The 13,625-nt window shown below is 36.1% G+C and overlaps 1 protein-coding gene across 1 annotated transcript in view; it reads left to right on the forward strand.

Moving 5' to 3' along the window:
* The window catches only part of Glrb (glycine receptor beta), a 92,477-nt gene that overhangs the window by 68,831 nt on the left and 10,021 nt on the right, over positions 1-13,625 (forward strand). Inside the window, exons 7-8 of the mRNA XM_042668420.1 lie at positions 3,525-3,665; positions 9,049-9,201. Coding sequence (XP_042524354.1) covers positions 3,525-3,665; positions 9,049-9,201 — 294 coding nt within the window. The remainder of the gene's footprint in view (positions 1-3,524; positions 3,666-9,048; positions 9,202-13,625) is intronic.

Raw genomic sequence — 13,625 nt, forward strand, 5'->3', positions numbered from 1 at the left:
CGGGAAAAATCACAACACGTACCCAAGATATTCAAACAATCTTAATGGACTACTTTCAAAAGTTATACTCTCTAAAGAAAGAAAACCTGGCAGAAATGGATGCATTTTTAGAGACATACAAGCTACCCAAACTGAGCAAAGAAGAAGTAAATCAATTAAATAAACCGATATCCTACAATGAGATACAGGAACCAATCAGTCTTCCAACAAAAAAAAAAAAGTCCAGGACCAGATGGATTCACAGCAGAATTCTATAAGACCTTTAAAGAAGAGCTAATATCCATACTCCTCAAGCTCTTCAGAGAAACATAGAAGGAGGGAGCTATCCCAAAGTCATTCTATGATGCCAATATCACACTCATCCCCAAAGCAGGCAAACGCCCAACCAAAAAGAGAATTTCATGCCAATTTCCTTGATGAACACAGATGCAAAGATCTTTAACAAGATTCTAGCTAACAGAATCGAGAAACACATTAAAAAAATCATACACTACGACCAGGTAGGCTTCATCCCAGAGATGCAGGGATGGTTTAACTTACATAAGTCAATAAATGTAATCCAACACATCAACAGAGCCAAGGTCAAGAATCACATGATTATCTCCACAGATGCAGAAAAGACCTTTGATAAAATTCAACATTCATTCATGCTAAAAGCTCTGGAGAAAATAGGAATAGATGGAACATTTCTTAAAACAATAAAAGCCATTTATGACAGACCAATAGCCAATATTATACTTAATGGGGAAAAGCTACAACCAATTCTCTTAAAATTAGAACAAGGCAAGGATGCCCACTGTCTCCACTCCTCTTCAATATAGTCCTGGAACCCTTAGCCAGGGCAATAAGGCAAGAAAAAGACATTAAAGGGATCCGCATAGGGAAAGAAGTTAAACTATCCCTTTTTGCAAATATCATGCCTTCACGATCCCAAAAACTCCATCCCCAAACTCTCGGAAATCATAAATCACTTCGGCAAAGTAGTAGGATACAAAATGAACCCACAAAAATCAGTTGCCTTCCTGTACATTGACAATGTACAAGCAGAAAGGGAAATAAAGGAAGCAACCCCATTCACAATAACCTCCCCAAAAATAAAATCTTTAGGAATTAACCTAACCAAAGATGTAAAAGAACTATTTAATGAAAACTATAAAAAGTTAAAGAAAGAACTCACAGAAGACACCAGGAGATGGAAAGACCTCCCATGCTCTTGGATAGGCAGACTTAATATAGTGAAAATGGCAATACTGCCAAAATTAATATACAAATTCAATGCAATTCTTATTAAAATCCCAATGACGTACATCTCTGAAATACGGAAAATAGTCCAAAAATTCATATGGAACAACAAAAGACCTAGAATAGCCAAAACAATTCTAGGGAATAAAGACAACATGAGAGGGATATTCATGCTGAACTTCAAATTCTACTATAGAGCTATAATAACAAAGACAGCATGGTGCTGGCACAAAAACAGACCCGAAGACTAATGGAATAGAATAGAAGATCCAGAAATAAATCCACAGGCCTACAGTCAGCTGATATTTGACAAAGGAGCCAAAGACATACAATGGAGGAAACACAGTCTCTTCAACCACTGGTGCTGGGAAAACTGGGTGGCCACATGCAAAAGACTAAAAGTGGACCCCAGCCTATCACCATGCACCAACATCAACTCAAAGTGGATTAAAGACCTTAACATCAAACCTGAATCTCTGAAACTACTGCAGGACAGAGTAGGAGAGACACTTAAACTTATAGGCACAGGAAGGAACTTCCTGAACAGAGTCCCAGGGTCACAACAAGTTGGAAAGAGACTTGACAAATGGGACTACCTTAAAATAAAAAGCTGCACAGCTAAAGCTATCGCAACCAAGCAAGAAAGACCACCAACTAATTGGGAAAAAATATTTACCAGCAGTGTATCAGACAAGGGGTTAATATCCAGTATATACAGGGAACTCAAGAAACTAATCCCTCCCAAACCTAACAAACCAATTACTAAATGGGCAATGGAACTAAAGAGAGACTTCTCAGATGAAGAGATAAAAATGGCAAAGAAACACATGAGGAAATGTTCACCATCCCTGGTTGTGAAGGAAATGCAAATAAAGACAACCCTGTGATATCACCTTACCCCAGTCAGAATGTCCCACATCCTCAAGTGAGACAACGACATATGCTAGAGGGGATGCGGAGAAAGAGGAACCCTATTACACTGCTGGTGGGAATGTACACTTATACGACCACTTTGGAAAGCAGTCTGGAGAGTCCTCAGAAAGCTAAATATGACCCAGTCATACCACTTCTAGTCATCTATCCTGAACAACAGGAACCAGTATACAAGGACACATGCACCTCCATGTTTATTGCAGCACTGTTCACAATAGCCAGGATATGGAAACAACCCAGATGTCCCACCACAGATGAATGGATCCAAAAATTGTGGTATCTATACACAATGGAATATTATGCAGCCATTAGAAATGACAGAATAATGACATTTGCAGGGAAATGGATGGAGCTAGAAGAAACCATGTTGAGCATGGTAAGCCAAGAGCAAAGAGACAAACGGTACATGGTCTCTCTGATAAGTGGATGTTAAATCCAAAATATTAGGTGATATGACAAAATTAACAGAACTTAAGAAACAAAGAACTTCCACTCATCTGGTTGAACCACTACTAAATAACCCCATGCTGCTGATCACATGTATGATATATATATATATATATATATATATATATATATATAGACACCGGAGGGGAACCAGGAAGAGGACATAGAACTAGAGGGAATCAGGGAAAAATATACAACAGCAGGACCCATTAGCTGCACAGGACATTGACCAAAATGAACTAAGCAACTTAATGGCAGCGATGGAAGGGAGGGAACAAATGGGCAAGAGGGAACAGCTGATGCTATGCAAAACAAAAGAAATGTACATACCACCCAATATGGAAGAAATAACTGTATCGCAAAGCTCATAGAATTAATAAATGTTATAGACTGTGATAGACAACTTACTCCAGGAAAGTTAGAATGTGTTTGTGACTTTAACTGAGCATCACTATCCCATAATACTGTGAAATTTGGGAAATTATGTAATCACTTAATCACAATTTAAAAACAAGATCTAAGATGCTTTAAATGTTTGTATTCCTTTAAGTACTCCTAGGTCAAATAATGCATGATTATAAACTTATACATTCAGAAAGGTTGTACCACAAGTTTTATTGATGGGAGTTAAAAATTCTGACATAGAGAGGTGAATATGTATCGACAGAATGTTCTAAGAATTTATCAATTAACAAGACACTGATATTTAAATTTGTTCTGTCTTTAAGATGTTTATCTGTAACTGTTGAGATAATATTCTTACAAGTGCAATATATTTTACTTTTGAACATCTTAAACTATAATGTCATATAACAATGTCCCATTTTCTTAAGATAATTAACATGAAAAATCATTAATACCTAATTTTCTATCTAATTTTATTTACTTATTTTTGTTTATAGTTGGTTATACAACTGATGATTTGCGATTTATCTGGCAGTCAGGGGATCCTGTTCAGTTAGAAAAAATTGCCTTGCCTCAATTTGACATAAAAAAAGAGGATATTGAATATGGCAACTGTACAAAGTACTACAAAGGAACTGGTAAGTGATTTCTTTTAATTAAACAAAACTAAGTTATATTCTTTTTTTTTTTTTTTTGCCGGTTGTGGGGCTTGAACTCTGGACCTGGGCTCTGCCCCTCAGCTCTTCAGCTCAAGGCTGTGCTTTACCACATGAGCCACAGCGCCACTTCAGGCTTTTTCTGCTTATGTGGTGCTGAGGAAAAGAACCCAGGGCCTCATGCATGCAAAGCAAGCACTCTACCACTGAGCCACCTTCCCAGCCCATATTCTGAAGATTCATTTAAATATTAATATAAGCCAAGAAGAATGATTGAAAGCTAACTAAAATAAGTTTCCTTTAAACCTACTATCTTCATAATTATATTTTGACTCTTTCAAAGAATTACATTCACTTGAGCATTTTGATATTTGAATTACAAAATATATATGTTTGTATAAAAGTCTACTAGTAAGAGGTTTTTAATTTTTAATCCTAGCCATGCACACTCTCCCAAGCAGTTGTTTCTCATATGCTGCCAATACATTCTGCTTCTAGGAAGATTTTATTCTGGGCTAAACATTTTGGATTTGAAACCTGTAATCCATTTGTGTTTATGTATTGTCTTTGTAAACAGTATGGGGCTTATTTTGTCAACTATAAAAGTATTGATCTTCATGTTCTGCTGAAATCAATGAAAGTGTGAGATAATTGAACACTAGTGACTATTCCCTTTGTGGCATTTTAAATATGTCCTAGAACAGCTTATAATGAAAAGTATAAGATATTAACCTCATTTGTTACACTGCATTGCATTTTGCAGAATATACAGTACTAACTGCTGTCATAATATGAGTACTGTTTAACCTTGAATATGTACTGATGGTGTTTAGTCATTAAGGATGTTAGATGCTCTTGATAGTGTCATTTAATTTGATAGTATTTAAGTAATATCAGTTTATCTTTTGATACCACTCAATACTAATTGTATATCAAGAATGAAATCATGACAAAAGATAAAAATGAAATTTAACTTTATAGCAATGTTTACATTGATTTGCAATACTTTAATTTCTTATTATGTAGTATATTTATATAGAAGTTAAAGAGATCAGAGTTATTATATCATTCAGTATAAAATATACTTGTATTTATGCAATATTACAAACTCTAGGCAACTTAACTTTACTATTTGTTGTTCGCTTTCAAATACATTGATACACTATATGACATTTTATATAAGCAATCCTTTCTCTTATAAATGTTACATTCTTCAGGACAAGAGAAATATCATTCAACTAACATGCTGTTAAATAATTGTCAAGTTTTAACCCAGGACCTGGTAACTCATGCCTGTAATTCTGCTTACTCAAGAGTCTCAGACCAAGAGGAACAGGGTTCAAGCCAGTTTAGGTCAAAATGTCTCCCAGTTTCCATTTCCAATTAAGCAGCAAAATGCCAGACTGGAGATTTGGCTCAAGTGGTACAGTGCCAGCCATGAGCCAGCAAGCAAAGTGATGGTGTGAGGTTCTGAGCAGAAGCCTTGGTACAATAATAGTAGTAGTAGTAGTAGTACGAATATCAATTATTGCTATTATAATATAATATAATAATTAATAATATTAATAATGTCAAAAATTTTAAGTAAAAACAATGTTCTTAAAAATAGCCATCAGAGTACTCAGTGAAGTCATAGGTACATAGGTTAGATAAAGAAGTGAACTTTTAGACAATTCTGAACTAGCTAGCTAGCTCCTTTATGCAACATATAAGATAACTGAAGTGCAGAATGACTTTCTGGCTGACTAACCACTGACCAAGTGACTGTATATCACCAGACATGGGGCTAAGTTTAGTAATTCTTTTTTTCTTTTGAAAAGCAACTGTTTATTAGAACCAATAGTAATTCTTTACCTGTCAGAACTCCTTCAAGTAGAGATTATACCTGTTTAGAGACTTACAACTCATCTTCTGACAGTTTTTTCACAGTAATTCATATTTAAGGAGATGGTTTATTGAATTCTTTCTAGGAAAGGCATTGTTTTAAGTATTTGCAGGGATTATGTAATTCATTATCATAATAATCCTCTGATTTAAATATTTCATTATTTTTATCTGACACATTAGGCTTTAATTAAGCAGTCACTTGAGAAAGGTGATGTTGTTTTTAAGTGAATCGTTACAGTATTGAACTTGATACACTACCTGTGGAGTCCTGTTATAATTTGAAAACAGTTATCCATATCCAGATTATAAACTTAACATTTCAAAATGAATACAGTTATGCTGTGTGAGAAAAATATTTTGTGCCTATACTGGCACTTGAATGCAAGGTCTGTGCTCTCACTCAGTTCTTTCTCTTATGGCTGGAAGTCTATTGCTTGAACCATACCTCCATTTCCAGCTTTTAGCTGACTAAGGGTCTTATTGTTTTGCCTACCTGTTCTGGCTTCAAACTGAGATTCTCAGATTTAAGCCTCCTAAATAGCTAGGATTATAAGCACGAGCTACAAGTACACAGTTTAGGTTGATCTTTCAACTTTATGTATAAATGACAAAAATAAAACTAATAATATTATTTGCAATTGTGTGTTATAACACTACATAATTTAATAGTATAGAAATCACTGTAATGTTCATTTTTTCACATTTAAGATCCTTGGTCTTTATAGATCCATATTCTAAGAAATAAACAAGGAAAAAATGAACATATGTTTTAGTGCTTAGAAGGAAATTAAAGGGTGTGCCATAATAGAAAGAACCTTAATGATTGCTAAGAATTATGAGAAAAATTATGATATTTTTGATTCATCATGAGTAAGCAACCCAAAATCTCATTAGCTAGAGAAAATAACAAAAAACAAAACAAAACAAGACAATCCTACAATTAGAATTTCTTGGTGCTTCCTGTTTTGGGTACTTTATCAACATTGACATAAACAATTATCTGACTACAGTAAAATATGCTTAATGTTTGGATAATATTTAGAAACTAATTTAAAGTAGGTCATTCAAAGTGTGTAGAAAATTGAGCAAGAAGGTTAATAGATACTTATAAATACATACTTATATGTAAAATAATGACCAATATGTAATCTGTATAGAAGTAATGACTCAGCTTAATTTTATTACAATTACAGTTTTCTAGTAGCCAAACAACAAAGGTGGGATGATATATGAGAAGAAAATATACAAAAATACTGAAATTAGAATCAAGAGTGAATAATGAAATAAAACCTCACAGGAAATAGGAAGTAAATTGAATTTTCCCAGTGAACATTTATATAAATTAACTGCCCACCTGCCTCCCATAAATGTAACCGTACTAGGGAAAGATAAAAAAGATCAAATGTTTCTCATAAAAGTTTAGAGAACAAATAACCATAATATCAAACATATTTTCATGCTGAATACCTTCATATCTCCTGAAACTCTCCCAGTGGCACCTGAGCAAAAGGAACATGATGGAAACTTGCTTCCCAGCACAGGATGGATATCACCTAGATTGTTGTTTCAATATGGTGAAGTGGAATATATGTATATATATATATTTATATTTAAGTATTTATGAACACAAATGTATCTCTCTCCACATACAGTAGCTATATATGCAGTAGGTATATATAAAATATTCATGAAAAAGTGATACTCTTACAAAGCAATGTGGCTTGGAACCCCATTTTAGGAAATACTGTGATCCTTCTTAATTATAGCATATTGAAGATTGTGTTTCTGAATATTACAGGTGATGGTTAGAAACATGTTCTCATTTTCGGGCAGTAAGAGAATAAAGTTTGTTTGATTGTTTTGTTTTTCTATCTTGCAAAACCGTGAAAGATTTGATATATTGCCTAGTTTTCATGAAATTAAAATTTAATCAAATGCTATTTCTTTTTGTTTTTGATATAATATGAATGAATGCATTAGGCATAATTAGGATTTACTTCTGTTCCAATCAGCTAATTGTTTTTGGTTCCCTTCTAGCTTTATTGTCTTTCTACTCTCTCAGAGGCAGCAATGGTTATAATTCAAACTGAGGGAAACAGTGTTTTCTCTTCTAACTTTCCTGGTATTAGGATACAAGTAGCCTTTCTTTAAGTCAACATTTATTAAGAGCCATTGAATCAAATGTTGCTGTAGGTACTGCAATAAATATGAAGGTGATACAGATATTTATTCTAATTACAAAGACTAGGCAAATATTTACTTTTTATTATAAGACAGTACCTTTATCTTTTCTGGCATAACTGTTTGATTACTGTCTTCTATTTCTTTGCTTCATTGTTTTAAAATAATGACACAGTTTAAGCTGAGAACAATTGAAGTTATTTTAACTTTGGAATATATATGTATATGTATATATAATTTTACTGTTGCTAAGTGGCATTCTTATGTTTAATGCTTAGTTTTAATAATCTAGAACATCTGGAAGTATATCTTGTGTAAGGTGGAGAGCTCCTAGAATATTCTTATTGCTTGTTTACTTTCTTAGGGCAGCAAAGGCTCTCACAAGGCCTCTCTCATGAATTGGGAGCTACTTTATATGATAACAGTCCTAAAATTATGTTGCAAAGGAGTTTCTGCATCTGTCTCAGCTTTTGAAAATCCAAGTTCTTTCCTCTACTAGAGAACATCAGAGGCCAGGTGTACAGGAGTGAAGACTGGGCAGAAATATGCAGAGTTAACACACTGGACTCTTTTGTGTGGATAGAATGATAGCACCAACGTCTAGTCTTTACTAATGTTTCCTTCTAATATTCCCTGAGGTTTTTTTTTTTTTTTTTTTTTTTTGGGTCCGGTTGTGGGGCCTGAACTCTGGGCCTGGGCGCCGTCCCTCAGCTCTTCAGCTCAAGGCTAGTGCTCTCCCACTTGAGTCACAGTGCCACTTCCAGCTTTTTTCTTTTTGCTTATGTGGTGCTGAGGAATCGAACCCAGGGCCTCATGCATGCAAGGCAAGCACTCTACCACTGAGCCACCTTCCCAGCCCGTGAGGTTTTTTTTTTAATTAAACTATATGTGGGAGATGTTGTAGACTGTAGCTTCTCCACAAGAAGTTCTACAAGTGACTGAACGTGTATTGTGTACTCACAGACTTCTCTTTTAGATTTGCTCCGTTTTCATTTTTTGTTCCCTGTGTGGTTCCCATAGGGCTTTTGGCTGAGAGGACATGCTCTGGTCTAAAGTTGGCTTAATTTTAAGTTCTCTGCATAGACAGAACTGCCTGTGGAGGTGAAATATGTGTGATCTATTTTTTCAGTTGTAAAGGAGTTGCAAATGATCAGGTGGAGAAAGTTCCAGAATATCATACATTTGGAACACATAAATTATGTATACTCAAGAAAAAACTCTTTAGTGGTGTTGATGTTATGACTTCTGCAACTGGACATGTTTGAGAACTCACCCCTGTACTCTGTGTTTCTAAAAGGCTACTACACGTGTGTAGAGGTCATCTTCACCCTGAGGAGACAGGTCGGCTTCTACATGATGGGTGTCTATGCTCCAACTTTGCTGATTGTGGTTCTCTCCTGGCTGTCCTTCTGGATCAATCCAGACGCCAGTGCTGCCAGAGTGCCCTTGGGTAAGATTATCTCTACCTTTCCTTCACCTCAGGACTGTGCTGGATGAGTGGAACCTTCCCAAGAAGGAAATTTGACATCCAAAATCCAAAAACATTTTTAGTCACGGTGGAAAATCCCATAACTGGCCTAATATAACAAGTCACAGTCCAAACGCAAGTGCATTAAAAGATTTGTATATTATCTATCAGGCCACATTATATGAAATACAAATAAATTTTGCATTTAGTCTTGAGTTCATGCTCCATATATTATATATAATATACATGCAAAATATTCCAAAATGAAAAATTCTGCACTGAAACGTTTCTGGTTAGAAGCATTTCAGATAAGGGATATTCTACCTGGATCTTTACATAATGGAAAATATCAGGTATTTTGAAATAATGTTTTGGAATTGATGGTAAGCTATTATTTGGACTTGCTCCTTCAATGTTTTACTCTACACTGGATTTTCTCAGCTTTTTTAAGCTCAATACCTCAGCTAAGTTTTTCTTTTCATGTTTTAGTGTATTCTCCATAGTTAATCACCTCTACTTTTTCCATCATTAAATAACTATTGTTCAGTAAAATCATTTAAACAGCTATAGTGAAGTCTAAAAGCTCTTATAGTACCAAAGTTAAAGTAAACAACTATTTGGATAGAAATCTTTTTAGTGTTTTATTCATCCCATACATAGAAGGTAGGTGTACATATTTTGTTCTGTGGTGGTTCACTTGAGATGGCATGCACCATACAGCTTAGGTAGATATTTGTCAGACATCTGTATAAGATAAACTCTGCTATATGTACATAATAATGAAGTCACCCAACAATGAAAGTATCATAAACTAGTCCATCAATAAGTTACATGATTGCAGTTATATCATTTACTTTTTAAAACATTATTTTGGAATCCTTTGCTCAGGCTGAGAATGGAGGTCAGTGGTAGAACACTTACCTAGCATTTGTGAAGCCTTGAGTTTACTTTCTCAGCACTAGGGGGAAAGTCTTTGCTTGCTTTAAGCAGGAGCTCTTCCTATGAATGAAGTGAATAAATGTCAAAGATGCCACACTATTATATTCTCATTGCTTTGGACTGGTTTAAATGTCTGGTTTCACTGTGTACTCCCTGACTATCCCCTGGACTGACTCCTATGGGACACGTTAGCCTTTCAATGTTGAGTTGCTACATTGCATTTAATTCTTCTACCAGAAAGGCCTATGCACCTCTTACTGTTGACTTATTGAAGGAATGATTTTCAAAAAGTAAGAAATGAGGAAAGTACGAGTAAAAAGGACATAAGATAAAAAGATGGTACAGGGCGTTTGATGTCACATGGCCATCATCCTAACACTCCAGAGGGTAAAGCAGGAGGATCAAAAGTTCAAGACAGCCTAAACTATATAGCAAGACAATGTCTCAAAACAAGAGAGTGACAGAGAGGGAGAGAAGGAGAAAGAGAAATAGAGAGAAAAAAATCACTATCTCTATGAAAAGGCCATGGCAGAAAGGAGAGAGTCCAGAAAAATACTGAAATGAGTTGATTTATACTTCATAAGAACCACAAATAAATGATTAAATATGTGGGAAATTTCACCCTACGTGTTATGTATCTATAATGAGGATACTGACAATGACTAATTCTTCAACGTGACAAATATTACTACATATATAGTATACTGTATTGGAAATAAGCCAAAAACCAAAATTATATTTTAATTCTTTGACTTCTCAAAAATATATATTTCTCTGAAATATTTGTTTCTATTAAAAAGTATCTTGGGCTAGAAATGTGGCTTAGTGGTAGAGTTCTTGCCTAGCAAGCATGAAGCCCTGGGTTTGATTCCTCAGTACCACATAAAGGGAAAAGGATGGAAGTAGTGCTGTGGTTCAAGTAATAGAGTGCTAGCCTTGTGCAAAAGAAGCTCAGGGACAGTGCCCAGGCCCTAAGTTCAAGCCCCAGGACTGGAGACAAAAAGAAAAAAGAAAAAGAAAACTTCTTGATGGGTCAGGCAGTGGTGGCTCACGCCTGAAATCCTAGCTACTCAGAAGGCTGCAATCTGAGGATTAAAGTTCAAAGCTGAAAAGTCTTCATGAGACTCCTATCTCCAATTAACCACCAACCCTCCCAAACAAACAACAAACAAACAAACAAAAAACAAGTGGCACTGTGGCTCAAAGTGGTAGAGTACTAACCTTGAGCTCAGCCCCACAACCAATTAAAAAAACATCTTATGATGGTACAGTCATAAAAATCCAAAATTCAGGGCTGGGAAGGTGGCTCAGTGGTAGATCACTTGCCTTGCATGCATAAGGCCCTGGGTTCGATTCCTCAGCACCACATAAGCAAAAAAGAAAAAAGCCAGAAGTGGCACTGTGGCTCAAGAGTGGTAGAGCGCTAGCCTTGACTGAAGAGCTGAGGGACAGCGCCTAGGCCCAGAGTTCAGGCCCCATGACCGTACCAAAAAAAAAAAATCCAAAATTTATTCTCTCAAAAGTACTTGAAGACATTTATCACCTTAGAGAGTTTTTCTCTGAAAAGGCTCACAGCAAAAAGTTTGATAAAAGGCCTCTGGTTGTCATTTAACATTCAGTAGATATGCCATACAAGTTGCAAATTTTCTGACTTTATCTTTTTTATTTATCGTGTTGAGGATGGAACTGAGGCTCTCATACATATTCTCCGCATGTGCTATAACACTGAGCTTTCTCCCTAGTGTCTTGGACAAACATGTTTGTTGGAGAAAAGTTAGTCTTTAGAGTCAAACCTGGATTTTGAATTTCAGCTCTGTACTTACTATGGTATTTTTTTATCAGCAGATCTACCTCTTAACTATAACTCTTCCTGCCAGGAGGCTGAGATCTGAGGATCACATATCAAGGCTAACCCATGCAAGAAAATCTAGAGTCTCTTATCTCCAATTAACCACCAAAGAAATGGAGCTGTGGCTCAATGTGGTGAAGTATTACCCTTGAGTAATATAGTTGAGAGACAGTACCTAGACTCTGAATTCAAGCACGCGCGCGCGCGCACACACACACACACACACACACACACACACACTTCATCTCATTTCATTTCAAATCCTGAATTTCAATACAGGGATGATGAAAAAAAAGTGGACTGTGTGCAGTTTAAGAAATCACAGAGACAGGAGCAACATAATTTGAAGCTAGTCCTTCTAAAATCTGAGACTACACCTCATAGAACAAACCAGATATGAAGTGCATGCCTATAATCTCAGGAAGGCATAGGTAGGATAATTACTCTGAAGCCTACTCTGGGAAAAATGAAAAGACTTTGTTTGAAAAAAAATCACTAAAGTAAAAGGGTCTGGGAGTATGGTTCAAGTGGTAGAGCACTTATGAGCAGGAAACCCGGAGTGCAAAACTCCAATACCACCAAAATACAGAAGGAAGAAGAGAAAGAGGGGGAGGAGGATGAAGGAGGAGGAGGAGGAAAAGGAGGAGGAGGAGGAGCAGGAGGAGCAGGAGCAGGAGGATGAAAAATCAAGGCTGACTTCAAAATTCTTTTTTCTGATAAAAACATCCAAAAATACCATCACCATTAATTTGAGATAGGAAAATCTGAAAAAGGCTACTGGGAAGATTGAGAAAATGACTATGAATCCCATATTACATACCCAAGAGTTAAAAATATGCTACATTTATATATTGCTTTATAGTTTGCAAGCATGTTTACATGTTTTTATTCTGAAAATGTTTATTTTGTGCTATCTGCTAGGTCCTGATCAAGATGAGGGGGTACAGTGGACCAACTAATTAGCTAATAGTTAATAAAATAGATTTTTAAAATCCTCTTTGCCTTTTTTATAGGTACAGAGGTAACAGGTAAGATAGTGGCATTCAGGAGTAAAGCTGGCTTGTCAGGAAAAGTCTCAGGAGAGGGGCTCTCAGAAACAAATGACAGAAGTAAAGCAGAAACTCGTGGTTAGTTAGGAGAGGATGTGTGTGGGCTTGGACAGTAAGCCTCAGGGCACGGTTCTGAGGTAGGCTCATGCCTGATTCCTAGGGATCAGCAAGGAGGTGAGTCTGTCAGGCAGAGAGAGGCTAGGGGAGACAAGTTGTAAAGTCAGAGTGGTAATAAGACTCACCAGGGACTTGGGAAAATAATCCAGGTAAGTAATTATGTTGTGCCCTAGAGGGCAGGTGACAACTAAGGCTGAGATTACCAATATGTAAAGGTGTTTGGGAGAGAAGCGTCAATCAAGCCTACCTTAAAAGTTTGTTGGGATTTTTACTTAAAAGCTGAAAGATATTAGCTATTCGTGGAGGTGGGAAAAGCTACAAGTAGAGTGCCTATGAGATCAAGAGCAGACACAAAGTTTGCTTCACTATCCCAGCACTTTTGATGACTGCTAGATGGAGATTTCCCCTGGGTACTTGAATATTCAGGTCTTCTGCTCCTTGGAGATGTGATA

The sequence above is a fragment of the Dipodomys spectabilis genome, unplaced genomic scaffold, assembly GCF_019054845.1.
Source record: "Dipodomys spectabilis isolate Male_0828 unplaced genomic scaffold, ASM1905484v1 ptg000436l, whole genome shotgun sequence".
In the NCBI taxonomy this organism is placed as follows: Eukaryota; Metazoa; Chordata; class Mammalia; order Rodentia; family Heteromyidae; genus Dipodomys; species Dipodomys spectabilis.